This window comes from Mesocricetus auratus, unplaced genomic scaffold (genome assembly GCF_017639785.1).
Source record: "Mesocricetus auratus isolate SY011 unplaced genomic scaffold, BCM_Maur_2.0 Super-Scaffold_100027, whole genome shotgun sequence".
NCBI classification, from domain to species: domain Eukaryota; kingdom Metazoa; phylum Chordata; class Mammalia; order Rodentia; family Cricetidae; genus Mesocricetus; species Mesocricetus auratus.
Window position 1 is genome coordinate 4,027,498 of NW_024429208.1, and position 21,728 is coordinate 4,049,225.

A 21,728-nucleotide genomic window follows, 5' to 3' on the forward strand; every position below is an offset into this window, starting at 1 on the left:
TGTGTGTCAAGCTGATATAGCATGGACAGGCCCTCCAGTAAAAAACGCCTCCGCAGTCCCTGCTAAAGTCACACACATGCATACAGACAAAACACCAATACACAAAATAAATAAACCTTTAAAAAATAAAATATTAGGGGCCGGGCGTTGGTGGCGCACGCCTTTAATCCCAGCACTCGGGAGGCAGAGGCAGGTGGATCTCTGAGTTCGAGGCCAGCCTGGTCTACAAAGCGAGTTTCAGAACAGTCTCCAAAACAATACAGAGAAACCCTGTCTCGAAAAACCAAAAAATAAAAAATAAAAATAAAAAAATAAAATAAAATATTATGATGGTAAGTCCAGAAAACAAGATAAACACAGAAATAAAGCTGGGGGTCGACCAGATGGCCCAACAGGTGAAGGCATGCACTCACAGGCCTGAAGACTTTGCTGCCCGGGACCATATGGTAGAAGGAGAGAAACAACTTGTTCTCCTAACCTCCTCCACATTTGTGCTGTGGCACACACCCTAAACTGTCTAGGCTGACCTTGATTTTTGTTTTTTTTAAAGGTTTATTTATTTATTACACATACAGTGTTCTAACCAGAAGAGGGCACCAGATTGAATTGTAGATGGTTGTGAGCCACCATGTGGTTGCTGGGAATTGAACTCAGGACCTCTGGAAGAGCAGTCAGTGCTCTTAACCTCTGAGCCATCTCTCCAGCCCCCTGACCTTGATTTTTTTTTTACCCTCCTGCCTTCGCTGTGCGCTGCTGTTACAGATGTGAGCTGCTGTGCCCAGCTATACAGGACCTACATAATTCAACAACAGTTTAAAGCAGGCATGCTGCTGGGTCTGAGGCATGGTGGCTCCCAAATTTAATGCCAGCTCTCAGGAGGCAGAGGCAGGAGGATCTCTGTGAGTTCTAGGTCACCCAGGGCAACATGGTTAGACCCTGTCTCAAAGCAAAACCAAGAAAATGAGCATATAGGACCGGAGAGATGAGTCAGTGGTTAAAAGCATTGGCTGTTCTTGTCAGTGATCTGTTCCCAGCACCCACACCAGGTGGCTCCAACAGTCTGTCACTTCGTATCCAGGGGGAATGACACTCTCTCCTACCCTCCTTGGGCATCCGTGTACACTGGACATAATAAAAATTAGTAATTTCTAGCAGGGGGTGGTGACACACACGTTTGATCCCCCCACTTTGGAGGCAGATGTAGGTGGATCTCTGAGGGGCCAGCCTGGCCTAAAGACCCCATCTCAATAAACAAACAAACAAACAATAAAAAGCATTGTAGCTAGATGGTCGGGCACTTGCAAGACCCTGGGTTCTATCCCCAGATCTGCAAAACTAAAAACCAGAAACAACTAGGAAAGGGACTTGAATAGAAATTTCTCCCGAGAAGACACACAGATGGCCTGTGAAACAGTGTCCAGTGTCAGTAATCGCTAGCAAAAAATGCAGATGAAGTCCACAACAACATCCGTTTCACACTCAGTGGTGAGGGCCATTAGCCTAAAAATAGAAAGTGGCCATTGTTGGAGAGGATGTTGGAAAACGGCGCCTGTGCACAGGACTGGAAAGCCCCACAGCCATCCGGGCGAGCAGCTGGTCCTCCTTGTGATCCAGGAATTTAAATCTTTGTTTTCAGTTCTCCCGGGTACTGGAAACTTTAAGCACCTCAGGGACTCTTTTATTTATTTATTTATTTATTTTAAATATTTGTTTATTTATTATGTATACAGCCTTTTGCCTGCATGTATCCCTGCAGCCCAGAAGAGGGCACCAGATTGAATTGTAGATGGTTGTGAGCCACCATGTGGTTGCTGGGACTCAGGACCTCTGGAAGAGCAGCCAGCGCTCTTAACCTCTGAGTCATCTCCCCAGCCCTATTTTAATTTTATTTACTTATTTATTTATTTGGTTTTTCGAGACAGGGTTTCTCTGTATTGTTTTGGAGGCTGACCTGGAACTCGCTCTGTAGACCAGACTGGTCTCGAACTCACCGAGATCCACCCGTCACTGCCTCCCGAGTGCTGGGATTAAAGGCATGTGCCACCAACACCCAGCTAGAGACTCATTTTAACGAGAGATGTAGTAGAGACTGGGCCCAGAGTGATGTTGTTTTCAACAACTGGAGGGTTAACATAGCTCAGGTGTTCATTAGCCGATGGATGGATACACAGAACATGGTGTGCAAATAAGAGGGAATATTACTAAGCCCTGAAGAAGCTGGTACATGTTCCTGCATGGGTGACACTGAAGACACTGCGCTAAGTGAAAGAAGCATGAGGTCCTGGGTTCAATTCCCCAGCAGGCCAGGGCTCCGTGGTGAGCTGGACAGGTGGTTCAGCCATTAAGGACACTTACTCATTTTTGTTTTGTTTTGTTTTTCTGAGACAGGGCTTCCCTGTGCAGCTCTGGCTGTCCTGGATCTCACTCTTGTAGATCAGGCTGGCCTCGAACTCACAGAGATCCACTGTCTCTGCCTCCTGAGTACTGTGCACCATCACAGCCTGGCTAAGCTCTCTTTTGTTTTGAGACAGGGTCTCATTGAGTTAATCCAGTCTGGCTTTGGTCTTTGTAGCCCAGGCTAGCCTTGAACTTGCCATGCTGCTGCCTCAGCCTCCCAAGCTGGGATGGCAGGCCTGAGCCCCCCCAGCAGCCTGCAGCGTGTGCCGACTTCTGACAAGCTTTGGGCACACCCGGCTCAGCCCAGTGCTCCTCAGGCTGGAGTTAGTTGCTTCCAGGGACTCTTGGCGATGTCTGCGTGTTTTTAACATGTATGAGGGTGGATGCTGCTAGTTAGTACCTGACAGAGGGAGGCCAGGAATGCTGTTCAGGTCCCATAGTGCCCGGACGGCCCCGGATGTCAGCCGGTGCTGAGTCCAGAGACTTTGCTGGAGATCTATCCCCGTGTGTTCGTGCCCATGTATCACGGCCCCCGTTTGTTCACAAACTCTGAAGATGGAACCGGGTTTCCCCCACACATGCTAAGTACATTCGTACCACTGAGCCACGCCCTGGTGCCCTCTCCCACATGCAGTGGGGACCCTGGTCAGGAAGGCAGAGGAAGGGCTGTGGGGCACAGACATTTACTTCCACATTTGAGTTCGATGCTCACCCCCACTGTCTTTCCGCACTGTCCCCTTGCAGGGCAGGTTGAAACTTCAGAAATAGGTGTGGAAGGCGCGGCTCCTGGTCCTCTCCTGGGGGGGGGGGGGGAGGCTGTGCTCAGTTTGCCCCCGGTTACTGCTAAGGCTGCTTTAGCGCCATGTCTAAATATAGCACAGGACTATGGAGGCTGCAGCATCCCTAAGTGTGAGTTTCACACCGTTGGGGGTCATGGGTTGTTTCTTGTTTGTTTTGTTGTTAAAGAAGTGAGTCTGGGCCCTGTCACAGCAGAGCAGATTAGAGTATGGTGTGCAGGAATGTGCCTTGGGCTCCTCCGGCAGGCCTGGCGTAGGACATAATTACACTTTCCTCTTTCTCTCCCCTCCCCTCTCCCCTCCCCTCCTTTCTCCCCTCCCCTCTCCCCTCCCCTCTTTCCTTCTTTTTTGCCCTTTGGTTGTGAACCTTAACCTTTAATGGCCGAGGCAGCTCCAGCCCCCCCCCCCTTTTTAAAAACTCCTTTTGAGAAAGGGTTTTATGTAGCCCAGGCTGGCCTTGGACTCACTATATAGCCATGGATAATATTGAATTTCTGATCCTGCTGCCTCTATCTCCTGATCGCTACCTGCTTTTCGGGTACTGGAGATGGAAGCCAGGGTATGCTGGGCAAGCTCTCCTCCAGGTGAGCCGCACCCCAACCTTATGTTCGCGTGCGTTGGCAGCACCTTTTAGTGATGTCCCCTTGACTTCTTGGTGCAGGAAGGTACAGTTGGTAGCCACAGCTGTGTTGTTAAGGAAACTGGGGACTGACTTGTTTGTTTGAGACAGGGTTTCTCTGTTGCCCTGCTGCGCTAGAACTCACTCTGTAGACCAGGTTAGCCTTGAACTCAGAGGTTCTCCTGCCTCTGCCTCTCCAGTGACTTCAATATTTTATTTTATTTATTTATGTTTTTGGTTTTTCAAGACAGGGTTTCTCTGTATTGTTTTGGAGGCTGTCCTGGAACTCGCTCTGTAGACCAGGCTGACCTCGAACTCACAGAGATCCACCTGCCTCTGTTTCTCAGGTGCTGGGATTAAAGGCGTGCGCCACCAATGCCCGGCCGACTTCAATATTTTAATACTTATCCTCTTCCGTTGGTGTGGTTTTACTTCTCGAGGCAGATTATAGAAAACTCTCCCAGAGTTTATGCTGATTTAAATGTCTCCCCCATGCCATGAGAAGCTCGTAGACAGTGCGATAACAACGTGATAATTGTTGCTTCAACTCACAATTTTGAAAATTCCTGAGAAGTCTAGCCCCACATATTTGCTCTCCACCCCGCTCTCCCAGAAGCCTTCTCTCCTGTTCCTCCAGGTCCTAGGGGCCTCCTTCGGCCACTCTCCCAGGCAGGTCAGCTGCAGGCTCTCTGTGCCCTTCACTGAGATCCTACCCTAAGTCACCTACAGGCGGGTGGGTGGCAGGACTGGTCTCAGGACTAGGTGACAGTCTCTTCTTTCAGCCACTGTTGTCTGTTTTCCGTCAGACAAGGTGCTGCTTCTCACCCTGCCCGTGTTGTGTGGTTCTTCAGAAGCCCGTGTGATGTGCTTGGCAGTGTTTGCGGGTTTTTTCCGTCTTTGGTGGGTGTTTGCTTTGTCTTCTCTTTGAATGCTTTTTTTTTTTTTTTTTTTTTTTTTGCTCTTCCTCTTTCTTTTTGGACTCAGACAACATACACGTTAGGGCTTTGGTTAGGGTCACAAACTCTTAAAGCTCTGTCCACCCCCACAACCCGATTTCTCTCTGTTGTTCAAAAGACGGGATACTTTCTGAGCTTTGAGTAATTTCCATCTCTCTGTCTTCAACTTTACTGTTCTCCCTCTCCTCCGTTACCTTTAGCTTGTTGTTGAATCCTTTCAGTGAGCTAACAAAAAGGGTTTCCTTCCGTTGTGGGAATGAATTTCAGTGTTGCACGTGCCTGACAAGGTTCCACAGTGTTGAAGCCCTGCTTCCCTCTCTGTTACCCTGCCCTCGTTGCTCTCTGTCTGGGTTAGCTCTTCCTGCCACCCATCCGCCCATCAATCCATTCCCTCATCTACACATCCACTGATCCATCTACCCACCCATCCACCCATCCATCCATCCATCCATCCATTAATCTCTCCACCCATCCCCCCATCCCCCCAAGTCTACCCACCCACTGACTCACGCATCTAGTCATCTAGGCATCTGTCCATTTACCCGTCTATCAACCATCCACCTGTCTATCCATCTATCCACTACTCTTTCTTTTTGAGACAGGGTCTTACTAACTATATAGACATGCCTTGTTTGGAACTCACTATGTAGGCCAGACTGGCTTTGAATTCACCTGCTTCAGCCTCACTGGTGCTGAGATTAAAGGTGTGCATGACCACTCCTGGCCCATCCATCCGTCCGTCTGTCCATCCATCCATCAAACTGTCCACCCACCTGCCCACCCCTACATCCATCTAGCCACTCATCCATACATCCATCTGTCCATCCAGTCATCCAGCTATCTGCCCATCCCTACACCCATCCATCCACCCATTCGCCAGTTTTGGGTCCCTCCCACTTCAGGACTTTCACTGTTTCCTGTTTCCTCTGCCAGAAACACACTTCCCACAAGTCATCACTGTCTCCCTCCCTCCCTTTGTTTAGGTCTGTTCAAAAGTCGCCTCTTCAAAGAGAGGCTGTGGCCTGGGGTGTAGCTCAATGGGGAGTGCCTCCCTAGCATTTGCAAGGCCCTGGGCCTTATCCTCCAGCACCGCAAGCTCTAAGATGGGCTTCCCACTCACACTTTCCTTTTAGCAAGCGTTATTTTCTTGATAACACAGACTAACACTTGAAATTACACCATTTCTTGTGTAGATACCCTTTTGGCATCAGTGAGTCATCCTCGACTTTATGGATGATGTCTGACTAGCTGTTCTACTGTGTGCCCCACCCTTGCCCCAGGGTAGCACTGCACATAGTAGGTGTTCAGGATTTTTCTTTTTCAAGACAGGTTTCTCTGTCTGTCCTGGAACTTGCTCTGTAGACCAGGCTGGCCTCGAACTCACAGAGATCCACCTGCCTCTGCCTCCCGAGTGCTGGGATAAAGGCGAGCGCCACTGCCGCCTGACTTCTATTCTGGAATTTATCCAGCCGCAGCTCTGTGTTAGTGGCAGCTTCATCTTCCAGCTGTGTATTGGATGGTGGGTCTCACCCACGAAGCTCCGGGCTCTTGTGAAATACAGATTCTGATGTGTGATGTCTGGGGTGGATCAGAGTCCTGCTTGTCTCGATGGATAATGCGATGGCAACTGCTCCTGTTCTCTGTCTCTCTGTCTCTCTCTGTCTCTGTCTCTCTCTCTCTGTCTCTCTCTCTCTCGTGTGTGTGTGTGTGTGTGTGTGTGTGTGAAACCCTTCACACCTGCTGCGTAGGCACGTGTTCTCCCACTGACCTTCGCCCCCCCAGTCTGGGACCCACATTTTGTTCAGTGGAGCCTTAGCTGCTCAGAGACTCGCTTTCCATTCCTACGGAGCCCTATGCCTGCTGCCTGGACTCAGCAGGCTGCTCAGTGGGCGTCCAGCGCCCTCCTCTGGACCTGTGGGGCTCTGGATGCTGCTCCTGTCAGTTCACTTCCCTGTCGGAACACTTCCCAGTGCCGTGTTCAGCCTCCTATACAGACCCCGTGGAGCTTTGTCTGTTGTAACCCTGCAGAGCTGCTAAGGGCTGGAGGAGGACTCTGGCATTTTGACAGTCGAGGGAACATTATGCAAATGATATGCAAAACAGCAGCTAATGAGCCCTGATTGCATGGGGCCCTGGTGCTGGGGAACTCGTGGATGACTGAGCCAGGGTGGGGGCAGGGACAGTGAGTGCTTGGGGGGGGGGGGGCCTGGGCGAGAAGACACAGCAGGGGTGACAGAGGTGGATGTGGCAGGGGAGGGCGTGAGGGCAGCTGCTTTGTGGCCTAGGCATGACGCCGTCCCTGTCTGTGCTGTCCTGATAAAGGGGTAGGGACAAAGTTTAAGGCCAATCGTGGGAGAACTGGGGTGCAGGTGAGTGGGGCCTTCCCGGCAGTAGATGGGGCTCACGGTAGGGGTGGCATGGGGAGGATGCCCTCTGTGGGGAGAGAGGTGACAGGAGGGGTCTGCTTCTTCCCTCCCACGGGGTCCGTCTGGTATCCGAGTGTGGGAAGGCAGGACTCAGGCCTGACTCGGGCCTGCCAGGCAGCAGATGGGCCGGGCCGGCCTCACTGGGAGGGGGCAGCAGCTTTCTTCCGTGTCCTTGGGTGGAGCCTCTTTGGAAGAAACCTGACCCTGGCTTGGGGACTGGTGGGTGGGCAGAGGGGCTCTGCAGTTCCTGGGAACCCAATCCCTCCCATCCCACAGCTGGCCCTCTCCAGAGAGCCTGTGTTCTGGAGCACAATACCCTCCAGGCCTGAGAACAGCCAATGGGGGACTTGTTCCAAGGCCAGTTGTTAGCTCGAAGGCCATTTTCAGGCCCTTATGTCCACCACCTGACTGACTGACTGACTGACTGACCCTTCCGATAGTGAGCGTCTCTGTTTTGCCTTTGATCTGAGGACAAGGACTGAACTTGGCTATGACCCTTACCAGCTTTGGGTGGCTGTTACTGTGTTTTCCAGTTCGTAATGCAATCACAAAGATCATAAAGGTTGTCGGGCAGAGGGTTCAAATCCCAGCCCAACCCTTTCTTGACTTCATCACCTTAGAAAAATGACTTAGTCTCAGTGCCTGCTTCCTAGTGGGCCCTGTGACCTTCTGGTGCCTGGTGGGTCAGCCTGAGCCCTCTAGCTCACAGGGGACTTGCAGCCTTGTGCCATCTCCAGTGTTGTAAAACCCTCTGCAGTCTGTGGCTGGCAGCAGTGCTCTGGTGGAGACTTGTGTGAGGAATGCGGTGGATGAGGCTGTCATCATCATCAGGAACCAGGGCCTGGGGATGCACTCCTGTGATCCCTGCCCTCGGGAGGACGGAAAGCTGAGGGCCAGCCTGGGCTAAGGAGGAGGGCAAAGCCAGGCTGGACAACCTATTGAGACCCTGCTCCAAAAGGAAAACCAGAAAGAGTTGTTGGGGTACTGGTGAGATGACTCAGCAGAGAAAGGTGTTTGCAGCCAACTCTGCTCACCTGAGTTTCAACCCCAGAACCCATACGGTGAAAGGAGAGAACTGTCTCCCTGTGAAGCTGTCCTCTGGCTTCCAGAAGTTCACCATGGCATAGGGGTGGGCGTGCGCACATACGAACATGTAAGATAAGTAACGGTGGGACTGGCGAGATGGCTCAGTAAAACATTCATGCACCAGGCTGGAGAGATGGCTCAGAGGTTAAGAGCACTGGCTGCTCTTCCAGAGGTCCTGAGTTCAATTCCCAGCAACTGCAACCACAAGGTGGCTCACAGCCTTCTGTAATGAGATCTGGTGCCCTCATCTGGCCGGCAGACACACATGCAGGGAGAACATTAATATGCACATAATAAATATGTCTTTAAAAATTTATACACATAAATAAAAGTAAATAAATATAAAACATTAAAAATGTCAAAAAAGGTTTGTTTTTTTTCAGAAAGGGTTTCTCACTGTAAAACTTTGGTTATCCTGGAATTTACTATGTAGATCAGGCAGGCCTTTAACTCAGAGTTCTGCCTGCCTCCGCCTTCTCAGTGCTGGAATGAAAGGTGTGCAATGCCATCACACCCAGCACACACACACACACACACACACACACTCACACACCCAGCACACACACACTCTCACACTCATACTCACACACACACTCACACACACCCTGTGTCCTTTATAAATACCTTTATTGTCTTTATAAAACGCGTCATAAGGCCAAGCTCTGCTGCCCCGGTACTGTTCCTTCTGAAATTGCCTTTCCCCAGTAACTTCATCCTAACCGTCACTGCTGGGCTCACTTAATGTCATTCTTGTCCTCTTCCCCTTGGAAACCTTGACTCACTCCCGATTCTCATATTGAAACACTCAGCCAAATACTGGTCAACAAGGAAGATGGTTGGTCTTCCAGTTAAGGAACGCGTGCGAACCTAGACTGGACCCTTTATCTCTCTGTCTCCGTAGAATATATATCCAAGGACAGACCTCCAGCTCCTGGGGAGCCAAAGCCTCCAGTCTCTGCAGGCACCGCACAAATAAAATAAGTCAGCAAGCTTGGAATGGTGGCACACACCTTTATTCTCAGCGCTTGGGAGGCAGAGGCAGGTGGATCTCTGAGTTCAAAGCCAACCTGGTCCACAGAGTGAGTTCTGGGACAGCCAGGGCTACACAGAGAAACCCTATCTTCAAAAACTAACCAAACCAAAAACAAACAAAAAACTTCCAAGGGATGGAGAGATGGCTCGGAGGTTAAGAGCACTGGCTGCTCTTCCAGAGGTCCTGAGTTCAGTTCCCAGCAACCACATGGTGGCTCTCAACCATCTGTAATGAGATCTGGTGCCCTCTTCTGGCAACCAGATGGATGTGGAGGCAGGATGTTGTATTCATAATAAATAAATCTTTATAAAAAACTTCCAGCCGGGCGTTGGTGGCGCACGCCTTTAATCCCAGCACTCGGGAGGCAGAGGCAGGCGGATCTCTGTGAGTTTGAGGCCAGCCTGGTCTACAGAGTGAGTTCCAGGACAGCCTCCAAAACAATACAGAGAAACCCTGTCTCGGAAAAAAAAAAAACTTCCAAAAAAATCTGGGGGTTGAGTGGTGGTGGCTCATACCTTCAGTCCCAGCACTTGGGAAGCAGAGGCAGGTGGATCTCTGTGAGTTTAAAACCAGCTTGGTCTACAAAGTGAGTTCCAGGACAAGCTCCAAAGTTACACAGAGAAACCATGTCTCGAAAAACAAAACAAAATCTGGGGGTCCTGGAGATGGTTCAGTCAGTAAAATGCATGCCTCAAAAGCTTGAGGACCTGAGTTCAAATCCCCATCACCCACATAAAAGCCAGCAACTCAGCAGTATATGCCTATAATCCCAACACTGGGGAGGTGGAGAGAGGCCCCCCAGGGCTCCATGGTCAGATAGTCCTGCCCACCTGGTAAGCTCCAGGTTCAGTGGAGGACCTGTCTCAAAGTGCCTGAGGATTGTCCTCACCTGCATTTAAAACATTACCCTTACTTTTAATAAGGCTGCATGGTGGCACCCACCACCCTTAACCCAGCACTCCAGAGGCAGAGTCAGGAAGATCCCTGTGAGTCTGCACAGTGAGGCCCAGGCTAGCTAGCTAAGGCAACAGTGAGACTTTCTGGAACATAAACACATGAATCTATATAATGGGTCTGAACTCTGATAGCACTGGGTGAGTGTGTGTGTGTGGGGGGTGTTCACACTCAACCTGGCAGGACTTGGGGGTGGGGTGGGGTTTGGTCACTGGGCCGGGTTCATCAAGCTCACTCAAATGTCTTGGCTGGCAGCGCGCAGCAGCCTGAGGTGAGGTGTGAAGGCTGGAGCGGGAGGGCAGCACCACATGCCCCGCAGGGGAGGCTGGTGGCGGAGGGGGATGTGCGACCGAGGGTGCTGGCAGCGAAAAGACGGCGAGATTCGAGATGCGGGATGCGAGATGATGCGGGAGTGTTCCCGGGTCACCGCGGCGTGGTGCAGAAAGAGGGCGTCCCCTGCCGTCCACCCAGAAAGGACATCTGTGCGCAGCTTTACCCGGTTGCCATAGAAACGAGCAGCGGGCGGTGGGTGGCTGGGGAAGGAGGCGGGTCGGGAATGGGGAGGCCGGCGTGTGGGGGCAGGGAGCCGGCTCCTGCAGTTTGGGCGCTGTCGCCTCCCGAGCCAGAGCGCGCCGGAGGGGACCCCGAGAACGGAGCCCCGAGCCCGGCGCCTGGCCCGCGCCCCGCCTGCCACCACGGGACAGTAAGAGCCCACCTGTCCTGTCCCCAGCTTGGTGCCCAGCCGGGCTCAGGTAGGCGATGGGGATCTGGAGGAGTCTGCGTGGAGAGTGGGGACCCCGCGCCCCTACCTCCCTGCCGGCTGCACCTGGTGGCAAACAGGTCCGAGGGGCGCACCGGGTGCCAGGGATCTGCTCTCCGCACCGCACTGGGACTGTGTCCTGTCTTGTCACTCCTCCTCTGTACCTCCTCCCCCGTCTGCACCACAGGTGTGACTTTGTAGAGGCAATGGGCTCGGGGCGGCTAACCACGGTGCTGCGCTCCCCTAGGCCGATGCCAGACAGGGAGGGGCTAGGCAGGGAGAGAAGCGCGCTTGTCTCTCACCCCTACTCACCAGAGATCTGCCGATCTCTGGCCATTTGTCACAAACCTCCGTCTGGGCACCAGAACCGCTGGGGTGACTCCAGGGTGGTCTTGTATTGGGCTCCGAGTCAGCCCCCCCCTCCGTGTTCTTTTTGCGGATGGGATGATTCTGCAACTCTCGGAGGGCTCCCGACCCAACCCCAGCCAGCCAGGCATCTGTGTTGGTGTGGGTGGGCCTGTGGCCTTCCTCTGCCACCCCTGTCCCTCTGCAGTGGCGTTTCCGGGGACCTGCTCACTGCTACTTGGGGAGCAGAGACACTGCGGAGAAGCTGCCTCTGTTGCTCCAGAGGAGGCGGCGGAGTGGAGCACTGGGGAGGAGCTGTGCAGGGGTAGCAGGAAACCCAACCTCGGGAGGGGGGCCAGGGCCCCCTTAGCCGTTTGACTGAGTTCTGGGCTTGGTCCTGCACGGAGTGTGGGCCTCCCGCCTTCTCCTGGGCACTCATGGGCCTCGCTGCATGGTGGGGGCCTGCTGTAGGTTATAGGGGTGCTGGTTCCTGCATATATCAAGCACACAGCCTGGGAGTGTGGGCGCAGATTCAGGCCCTGGAGACAGTGGCCTGGGAGGTGAGGGGGGGTTGGCAGGAATGGGGCCAGGGGGTGCAGATCTCCCCCACTGAGGCCACGAGCGGGTATGCATGAATGCCCTGCCCTCTGCTGCCGGGCCCTGCCCATAGCCTGGCCTCTTCCCCCTCCCTGCCCTGCCTGTCCCACCCCCACCCCGATTCTTGACAGGGTTCAGTTTTTGCAGGAGGTTTGCTGTATGCTCCATTGCTGCCGGACTCAAGAAGGGATCCCCTGGGGTGTAGTGCTCACCCCAGTTATCTGCAGCCAAGCCGCCTGCTTGGAAACCAGGCTGGGCCCCCCCTTTCCCCCCAGGAACTTCTCCCGCACAACAGAGACCCCAAGGGAGGTCCTGGCACTCAGAGGCCAGGAGCTGAGAGGCCTGCACTCCACCCGGTCCATGTATAGGTGAGCCGCCCAGACCCCAGCTCCAAAGTCACCCCTCCCTCCACTCCTCTCTGCCATAGCCCAACCGCTAGACTTCTTCCTGGTTCCAGAGTCACAGTGTTCCCACACCCACCTTCTCTCTCCCTACCTGAGACCCCTCTCCAAGGTCCCCGCCCTCCAGCGGCGAGCTTCGTGGCTCAGTTCTTACCCCACTGTTGCGCCTTCTAGGGAAGCCTTCGAGATAAAAGCCAGACGGCACCCCACTTCTCCTGGGCCCTCTTAGTGACTCCTCCTGTCACTAGGAGAGACTTCAGGTCTCCTGACCTGGGAGACCCAAGTCATCTGCACCTTCTACCTGGACCCCTCCCTCCCCTCCCTCAACTCAGTCTGCTGCAACCACATAGCCCCTAAGAGCCACGAGTCTGCCTCAGGACCTTTGCTGGCTGGGCCCTCTGGATGCTCCTCAGAGCCCTCTCGCTCACCCACCTTGGGTCTTAGTGCCAAGGTCACCTCAGAGCGGTCACCTCAGAGCGGTCTTCTGTAACCATCTTGCATTATGTCACTCTGTTCCTGGCCCCAGCCACAGTTCCCTGTCCCTTTCCACGCCACCTTTCCCCACGGTGCTTGTCAACATACCTGCTTTGTCATTTACCTGCCCTCTGGTTTCTTTCCTGACCAACCCCTTGGGAATGGCATCCCCACAGGCTCCGAGCCCCCCCCCCAGCTGCAGCTCGCCTCTGTCCGGAGAGCCCGAGTCCCTACCTCAGGGGCTGCTGAGCTTCTGTGCTTCAGCAGGGCTCTGGGATTTGGTCCCCGACGTGGGAGGGCAGTGAGTGTCCTTACCTGGGCAGTGGTCCAACAGCCCAGGCTACAGGGGTGATGACGGAGATGTGAGGACTCCCCCAACCCCCCGAGACGCTGGAATGTGGGGAGAGCAAGCTGCTGCAGCTGTCCCTACCATACTCCATCTTGCCACCGAAGAGAGCTAATGCTTCCATCTTTCTGTCACCCAGGGTTCTGCACTGTGGGGAGAACCCTGGTGTGTCCCTACCGGGAGTGTTACCCACACCCGCATAGCAAGCAGCCCTGCCTCTACTCAGGGTGGCTGTGGACGTGTGAACTCAGACAGACTGGTACCTAGAGAGGGCGCTGGCATTTGATCACTGGCTAAAGAGACGAATCCAGAGCAGAATTCAGGCGGCTCTGCTCCCAGCCGGCCCCCGCCTCTGCCCCCCACCATGGGTACCCATCGAAGGTCCCCCCACGCTTTGCCTTGAGACAAAGATAGGGAGGTAGTGTCCCCGGGAACCTAAGACTAAAGGGGATGCTAAAATCCCCTAGATCCCTGTGCCCCGCAGGCTCGGAGCTAAGGCCTGGGGTGAAGGCTGAGCCTCCTCCTGCTGCACAGTTCTGGGGCCTTTCTTTACCATCGCCGTCTAACGGGAATGTATGCACCCTAAGGTGGCAGGGGCATCTTGCCTTCTCATCCAGCAGCGGCTCCCCCAGGGACCCGCCGTTGATCTGTGGGGCCGGACATGCTGATTCTTTCACCAGACTGGGAACAGGCTGTGTTTGGGGGTGATGCTCCAGAGGGGGAGTGGGAGGTGCTCAGCTTGCTTGAGTGGCGGCTGGGGTAGAGGTAAGAACAGGTTGGAGGCTGCCCCCGAGGAGCTGCTCTCTGGCACAGTCCACCGCGTATCTGGCCGCTCAGTGAGTGCCCGCCGGGCCCTGGGTGTCCCTGGTGTCCTGCAGCACAGGTGAAACTAGAGTTCTGCCTCCTGTCTCCTTTAGGGGCCTGTGGCGGACTGGTGTTTGTGGGGCTGCAGTCTGTCATTTGTAAAAGGTCCCTCGGAGACCTCCAGGCAGATGAAATGGGGTCACACGCGTTTGCTTGTTTTATTGGACATGGGGTCTCATGGAGGTCAGGCTGGTTTATATTAACTATATAGGGAGGATGATTTTGACTTCCCGGTTCTCCAGACTGTCCCACTGAGTGCTGGGACAGCAGGTGTGTGCCACTGCACCTACCTGCCCAGGGCCTGACTTCTAGACCCCAAGAGAAGGTAAGAGGAAGCCAGACCTGGCCTGATTTCCCACTAGGACTCTGGGGGTCCTAGATGAGCCCACAGTCTGGAAGGATATCCGGGTGTTAGCTAACTCAGCGGTCTTGGCCGTAGAGCAAGGCCCGCCTCTGCCCACTGTGTTGATGGCTCCCCCCCCCCCCCCCCGCATTCTCCATCTGCCCCAGCGTAGGTGGCACGGCCCCCCCAGCTTCTCAGTTGAGGAGACTGAGGCACAGGTAGTAGCCCACCAAGGCCCCACAGCTGAGAAGTGACACAGCTGTGATTTGAAATCAGTCTTCAGTCCTATAGGGCTCATGGGCAATGTACTACAGAGCTGGGCCGGGGTCCTGAACCCACACTGAAGGAGGGGTGTGAGGAGAGGGTGGGTTAGCAGACGTGAGGGAGCATGAACCTGGGGGCTTGTGGACTGGGAGGGGCGGGGTGGGGGCGGGCACAGCACCTTACCCCTCAGCCCATTTCTTCTTACTGCACTGGTGTCTGAGAGGCTCGCCTGCCCTGCCCATCTCTAAGGAAGGAGAGTGCTGGGAACCCCTGGGCATGTGTGGAACTGAGGCAGCCGGGCTGACTAGGATGTCTGGAGAGACACTGCAGTGCTGGGCTGGACACCTGGGAGCAGGGTAGAGGAGGACAGCCAGCCCAGAGTCTCCTGTCTGCCTGCTGTGTGGCCTGGGCCTGCTGCTTCACCTGTGTGCACACACGCGCACACGCACACACACATGCACACACACGCACACACACGCACGCACACACAGGCACACACACATGTGCACACGCACGCACACACACACATACACACACGCATGTGCACGCCCACACAGGCACACACACACACACACACACACACACACAATGCCCTCTGGCCTCATCCCTATATCCCTCTGACTTTCTCTCACCTCCTGGGTAGGCGGGGCTCCGAAGGGACCAGAATGGTGGTGTGCACTGTTTATATAACCAGGGTTGGACTCAGTCCCACCACGTCACCTCAGTGGCCCTGGATGCCCCATCCTGTCTGCCTGGTGCCTCGATTTCCCCACCTTTAAATGTAGACGGAGTACGTATAAAGCGCGTAGACCAGGTCATAGCACATAGTGGACACCCAGTAAGTCTGAGCTGGTGACAGCCAAGACTGATCTCAACACTGCTTTTACAGCAGCTGCAGCTCCCCTGAGAGCGCTGGCCAGCATGCAGGTCCTGCTAAGTGTAAACCGGACATGGCAGCCCAGGATCCTAGCCCTGGGGAGGTGGACGCAGGAGGATCAGAAATTCAAGATTACCGTCTGCTCTGTAGTGAATTTTGAGGCTGCCTGGGCTACATAAGAATTAACAACAACAACGATAATAAGCGATATAATAAAGAAAATGGACTTGGAGCAGGACCCTGGGCTCCCAATCCTAGGTACCCTTCCCCTTCAGGGGCTGCTAGCGAGGGTTCTCAAGAGACACAGACCAGCAGCTGGAAAGGAGATGGGGAGAAGGGGGTTTTCTGAGAGACTGAGAGAGAGGAAAGTGGGGATCTCTTCCCCAGCATCGGGGGGGCCGGGGATCAGAGGTTCCCATGTTGCTGGGCAGGAGAGCAGCCTGCGGTATCCCCTTTTTTCTGCTCCCCTCCAACCCTGCTGGCTGTAGGTTCGGGTAAGCCTCCTTTTCCTGTGTCCACCCCACCAGAAGACACTCTCTACCAGAGCCCCCCTCAACGGTGCGCAGGGATGCACAGGCTGCATGCTGTCAGTCATGTGTGTCCCTTCAGCCCAGCCAGTGGTCACCTGCCTGCTTGGTCCTCCGCTCCACCACCAAGCCCCCCCCCGCCCGCCCCCCAGCTTCTGCGTAATGAGTATAGCACAGGACAGACAGACAGCACTGGCTGTTGCTATGACCCTGAAGTAGTGCTAGCTGCTGGGCAGCTGGTCACCTTGGAATGACTGTCCCTTTGCCCCCAGACAGACTGCACAGTGACGTCCCCAGCCTGTGGGCTTTGTCTCTTTGTGGCTTGGCGATTGCCACCTGATGGTATTGATGATGAGAGACTACAGGGAAACTGGGTGTGGTGGCCTTTTGCCTGGCCTCGGAGCCTGCTGGGCGTGTCACAGGAAGTGCCAGATGCTGCTCACACCCTCTTCCTGACCCCTGACAGAAACAGCCCTGTCATTAAGAAGAACGTGGCATTCTGTAGGAGGGGACCCTCCTGCTGCGTGTGTGTGTGTGTGTGTGTGTGTGTGTGTGTGTGTGTGTGTGTGAGTGTGTCTGTCTCTGTGTGTGTGTGTCTGTGTGTCTCTGTGTGTGTGTGTCTGTGTGTATGTGTGTGACTGGGGGCTCATTTGACAGCCCTCTTCTACCCTCTTTCCCTGCTGTGGGTACAACCAGAGAGGCTGGAGTGCCGAGTGCCGAGAGTCTCCTGTGGGCTGGGTTTGCTAATTCGTCTGATTTTTTTTTAATTAAGACTTTTATTTTTAGCCATGTGTATTGTGTGTATTCGTGGGTGGGCCTGGAGTTACAGGCGGTTGTGAGCCACCTGGGGTGCTGGGAACCAAACTCAAGTCCCTGGAAGGGCAGCCAGCACTCCTAACCACTGAGTCATCTCTCCAGTCCCTCATGTAGTTCTGAAGGAGTCACTTTCCAGCAAAGCCCAGGAGGGGCCACATGGACTTCCCAGAGTCACTGAGGAAGTTGGTCCTGGACCACAGCTACCTCAGCGGGGAGCCCAGGAGAGTCCTGCAAGTCGCACCGCCTGAGGCCTGTGCCCTGCTAGCCTGACACTCCGGGCCACAGCCATCCTGTCCCTGCTGCTGTGCTGGGAGGACACCCTGACCAAAGGCAGCTTGGGGAGGAAAGGGTTTATTTGACGTGCGCGCCCCGATCACAGTCTGTCCTTGAAGGAAGTCGGGTAGGAGCAGATGCCGGAAGCTCAGGGGGAAAGCTGCTTACTGGCTGGCTCAGCCTGCTTTCTCTCTGGGCCCAGGATCGCCTGCCCAGGGTGGCACCGCGCACGCACAGTGGGCTGGCTCCTCCCACAGTGGGCCGGCTCCTCCCACAGTGGGCTGGCTCCTCCCACATCAAGTGTAAATGAAGAAAATGCCTCCATAGAAAAGATTTTTTAAAGTCATGCAGATTTTTTTTAAAGGAAATGCCGTTTTACTCACAAGCAGCAGCGTAGACGCTCGGTGGACTCAGTGTGAGAGGCCCGCTCCACCCCGTTCGCGGTCGCATGCTGCCCTGAAGCTGACCGCCGGTCCCATTTTGCTTCGTGGCCTTCCCAAAATAGTCCCACATATGTATATTTATATATTTCTCCCAGCCAGGCCGCTCTGCATGGTGTACACTTGGCGGCGTGGCTCGGGCTGGGGTGCAGGCTGCGAGTCTGCCCTGTAATTTACTTAGCCACCCCAGCCTTTTGTGTCGGCCCGCGAGGCTGCGCTGGACCAGCTTGTGCACTGTACTTGGCTTGTACCCTGAAGGTGGATTCCTAGAGATGCTGTTGGGGGGGGTCTTCCATCCTGGGGGCCTGAGAAGAGCGGCCCCTCCGCTGTGTCACTCCGTCCTCCCCGCTGTGGCCCAGAGGCTTCTGGCAACTCGGGTCTTCAGTCCCAGGTGGCACAAGAAGGCCACACTGGGGTCACTGCGGGCATGGAGCACCAGGCCCCGAAACAGGAGAGACTGAGGCTGGGGGAGGGGCATCTTGACCAAGGGTCCTCAGGTTGTTGCTGTCCTGCTTGAGTCTGAGGCTCCTGGAGGGTGTGTGTGTGTGTGCGTGTGTGTGTGTGTGTGTGTGTGTGTGTGTGTGTGAGAAGCCTGCAGAGACAGTCAGCCCCCACCCAGAGTCCTCACTGGTTGGGGTTCAATCCCATAGCTGCATTGCACAGACAAGCAAGCGCCCCAGGAGCCGCGGCTGCCCCTTTGAAGGCTAGGCCCTCCCTCTGTGGCTCTTTCCTGGTTATTGACAGTGAGGCCCAGCAGTGTGCCCCCCCCCCCGCCCCCGGGGCAGAGCGTGGCCTAGATTGGACAGCTGTGATGCCTGATGACAGATCCAGGGCAGACACGGTGCTGGGATGCTGTAAGGTCACGGTGTGACCCCAGGACACGGTGCTGGGATGCTGTAAGATCACGGTGTGACCCCAGGCCAGAGAGCCTCGTGCTCAGTCCTGTAGGGAGACTTGTAGCAGCTAATGAGGCTTTTGAGGCGGGGCTGGGACAGCCAAAAGAAGATGGACAGGGCCCAATTGGTAAAACCGGGGGAGCCCTTAGCTCAGGGGGGGAAAGGTCTCCCGTCAGCTCCCAGGGGACTGCATGGCAGGAGCTCTAGGGGACAAGACCAGAGGCGCTATGCCGGGGGCAGGGGAATCCAGGACCTTCTTTGGATCTAGTGTCCGGATCCAGTTGGGTCAGGGTAGGGGGTGCCAGGGAGAGAGGGGCTCCAGCTGGGACCCGCTGGGCCCGTGTAAGCGGCGAGGGAGGCCGTCCCTAGGAAGCCGCCCCTAGGAGAGGCAGTCTGCAGAATGCAGAGGTGAGGAGCCACAGATTGCATCTTGGGCTTATCCTCAGCACGGTCAGCCCTTCCAGGAAGACCCCATCCCAGTCTGAGCCTCAGCACCAGGAACACAGGCCTGGAGTAGGTCACGGACCACTCTCTCATCCGCGCGGCTCTCTCCCTCGCAGCCTGTGAGCCGCCAGACCTGCAGACCGCAGATTCCCGCCTGCCCGCTGCTCCCTCCACCCGGCTGCGCCATGTCTGGCTCCTACGACGAGGCCTCGGACGAGGTCACCGACAGCTTCTGGGAGGTGAGTGGAGGTCTACGCCCCTGCGTGTCCCCCGACTCAACCCCGCGACCCCAGCCTTGCACCCCAACTCCTTGGGCCTCTTCAGAACCCCCAGTGTCTGACAGGCAGCGAGGTGGGGTAAGATTGATCGGTGTCCTGCAGCCGCTCCCGGAGGAGGCGGCACCAGAACGAGGCTGCCACAGGTCACACCCTGGGACCACGCCCTCTGGGACCACGCCCCTCTGGGACCACGCCCCCTTCGCGCCCCCCCACCCAGACTGGACGATTGCCAGCCCCTTCACACCAACGTCTGCTATACTTCCCACTTCTCCTAGCCCACCTAGCTGTTCCCACTGCACCCTCTGCATGGTGGGCAGGGGGATGGACCCTTGCACCAGAGAGTTGGGTGAGCCCAGGGACCCCGCAGCCCCATAGAGACGGAGGTGAGAACTACAAGACAGCGCTGTAGGGGGTTCTGAGAGCATTCGAGACCTGGAGGGGAAGAAAATTGCTTTTGGCTTTGGAAACCGATAAAGAAACTAGCAGACCTAGATTAATAAGTGCTTAATGAGATGTCCACAGAACATAATATTGTGTCAAAAAAAAAACAACGGTAGCTCCGCTGAAGCTTATATGACTCGTATAAAAAGAACAAAATGAATAATTTATTCTATCCAAAGTCCAAATTATATAAAACTGCTTCTTATGGCAGTGACGAGGCTTTGGAGGAGGAGGGTAGGTGGAGATCGTGGGGTCTGACGTGGAGTTCTGGGAGTCCCCAAGGTGGAGGGCGGGCCGAGGCCGGTGGCGCCGCGCCCCCTGCAGGCCGGGGTCAGGATCACAGGCGCCGCCCCGTCACCCTCTGCTCTGCCGCCAGGTGGGGAACTACAAGCGGACGGTGAAACGCATTGACGACGGCCACCGCCTGTGCAACGACCTCATGAGCTGCGTGCAGGAGCGCGCCAAGATCGAGAAAGCCTATGCGCAGCAGCTCACCGACTGGGCCAAGCGCTGGCGCCAGCTGATCGAAAAAGGTGCCCCACCCCGGGCTCTAGCGGGTCCCCCCAGGGAAGGCCCCCGGTACACCAGCAACCCAGCCACAGGGCTTTCCACAACCTGAGACCCTGCATTCTCCTGCTTTGTACAACTCCGGAGTGCACACACACACGCACACGCACACACGCACACGCACACACACGCATTTATCACTTTTTATTTTTAGAGAAACTTCCAGAACAGTCACATTATTGTGCAGAGAACCCCTGGGTACCCCTCAGCCAGCTTCACCAGCTAACATTAATTAACATTTCATTGTAACTTTCTGTTTAATTTTGAGACAGAATCCCAGTCGCTCAGGCTGGCCCCCAACCCTCTATGTGGCTGAGAATGACCCTGAAATCCGGATCTTCCCGCCTCCCCCCCTACATCAAAGATTACAGGTGTAGACGCCTGTGCCTAGCCTCCCCTCCCCCACCTCTCTTTCATTCCTTTTGGACAGAATCTTACTCTGTAGCCCCGGCTCCTAGAACTCGCTCTGTAGAGCAGGCCAGCGCAGCGATGCAGCGATCCGCCTGCCCCTGCCTCCCAAGTTCGGGGTTAAACCGTCCGCCAACGCATCAGGAGTGTGGGGTTAAACTGCACCACCAGCATTGGCTTCTGCTGCTTCCTCGTCCTCCTCTTCCTCTTCTTTTTTCTTTTTTTGGTATTTACGAGACAGGGTTTCTCTGTATTGTTTTGGAGGCTGTCGGTCCAGCCTGGCCTCGAACTCACAGAGTTCCCAGTGCGCCACCTCCGCTGGGCTCTTCTTCCTTTTCTTTTTCTTGGTTTTGCTGTGTAGCCCAGGCTAGCCTTGGGATCTGCCAGACGGGTTTTTCCTCCATTAATACGCACATTTTTCTGAACTGTTTGAGGGAAATCAGAGCTGTCACCCTCATTTCCAAACTCCACGTATCCGAGAACAGCAGTTGCTTACGTCCGTCATAATCAGGGACTTCAAACGAGCCGATAAACAAGCCGGGTGTTGGTGGTGCACGCCTTTAATCCCAGCACTCGGGAGGCAGAGGCAGGCGGATCCCTGTGGGTTCGAGGCCAGGCTGGACTGAGAGCCTCCAAAACAATACAGAGGTTAGGGTTAGGATCGACAGAGCGAGTTCCAGGACAGTCTCCAAAGCCACAGAGAGACCCTGTCTCGAAGGAAAAAAAAGATGGGTAGAAGTCTGGGGATGGCGAAGGAAGGTGTTTCTGTCGCCATCGGAAGAGAGGGGAAGCATCAGGGAAGAGGGAGAGGACTGTGGGCCTTGTGCGCGGGGTCCCTGTAACGCCCTGACGCGTCCGCCCAGGTCCGCAGTACGGCAGCCTGGAGCGGGCCTGGGGCGCCATGATGACGGAGGCGGAGAAGGTGAGCGAGCTGCACCAGGAGGTGAAGAACAGCCTGCTGGGCGAGGACCTGGAGAAAGTGAAGAACTGGCAGAAAGATGCCTACCACAAGCAGATCATGGGCGGCTTCAAGGAGACCAAGGAGGCGGAGGACGGCTTCCGGAAGGCCCAGAAGCCCTGGGCCAAGAAGATGAAGGAG

General features: G+C 55.2%; 1 protein-coding gene across 2 annotated transcripts in view; it reads left to right on the top strand.

Moving 5' to 3' along the window:
- The window catches only part of Pacsin1 (protein kinase C and casein kinase substrate in neurons 1), a 41,002-nt gene that overhangs the window by 13,461 nt on the left and 5,813 nt on the right, over window positions 1–21,728 (top strand). Inside the window, exons 1-4 of one of the 2 annotated variants that reach the window (XM_013124364.3) lie at window positions 10,871–11,020; window positions 19,052–19,174; window positions 20,031–20,187; window positions 21,493–21,728. In XM_013124364.3, coding sequence (XP_012979818.1) covers window positions 19,121–19,174; window positions 20,031–20,187; window positions 21,493–21,728 — 447 coding nt within the window. In that variant the 5' untranslated portion in view covers window positions 10,871–11,020; window positions 19,052–19,120. Of the gene's footprint in view, window positions 1–10,870; window positions 11,021–19,051; window positions 19,175–20,030; window positions 20,188–21,492 lie in introns of those variants that run through there. The other variant, XM_005084879.4, reaches the window with a different exon arrangement.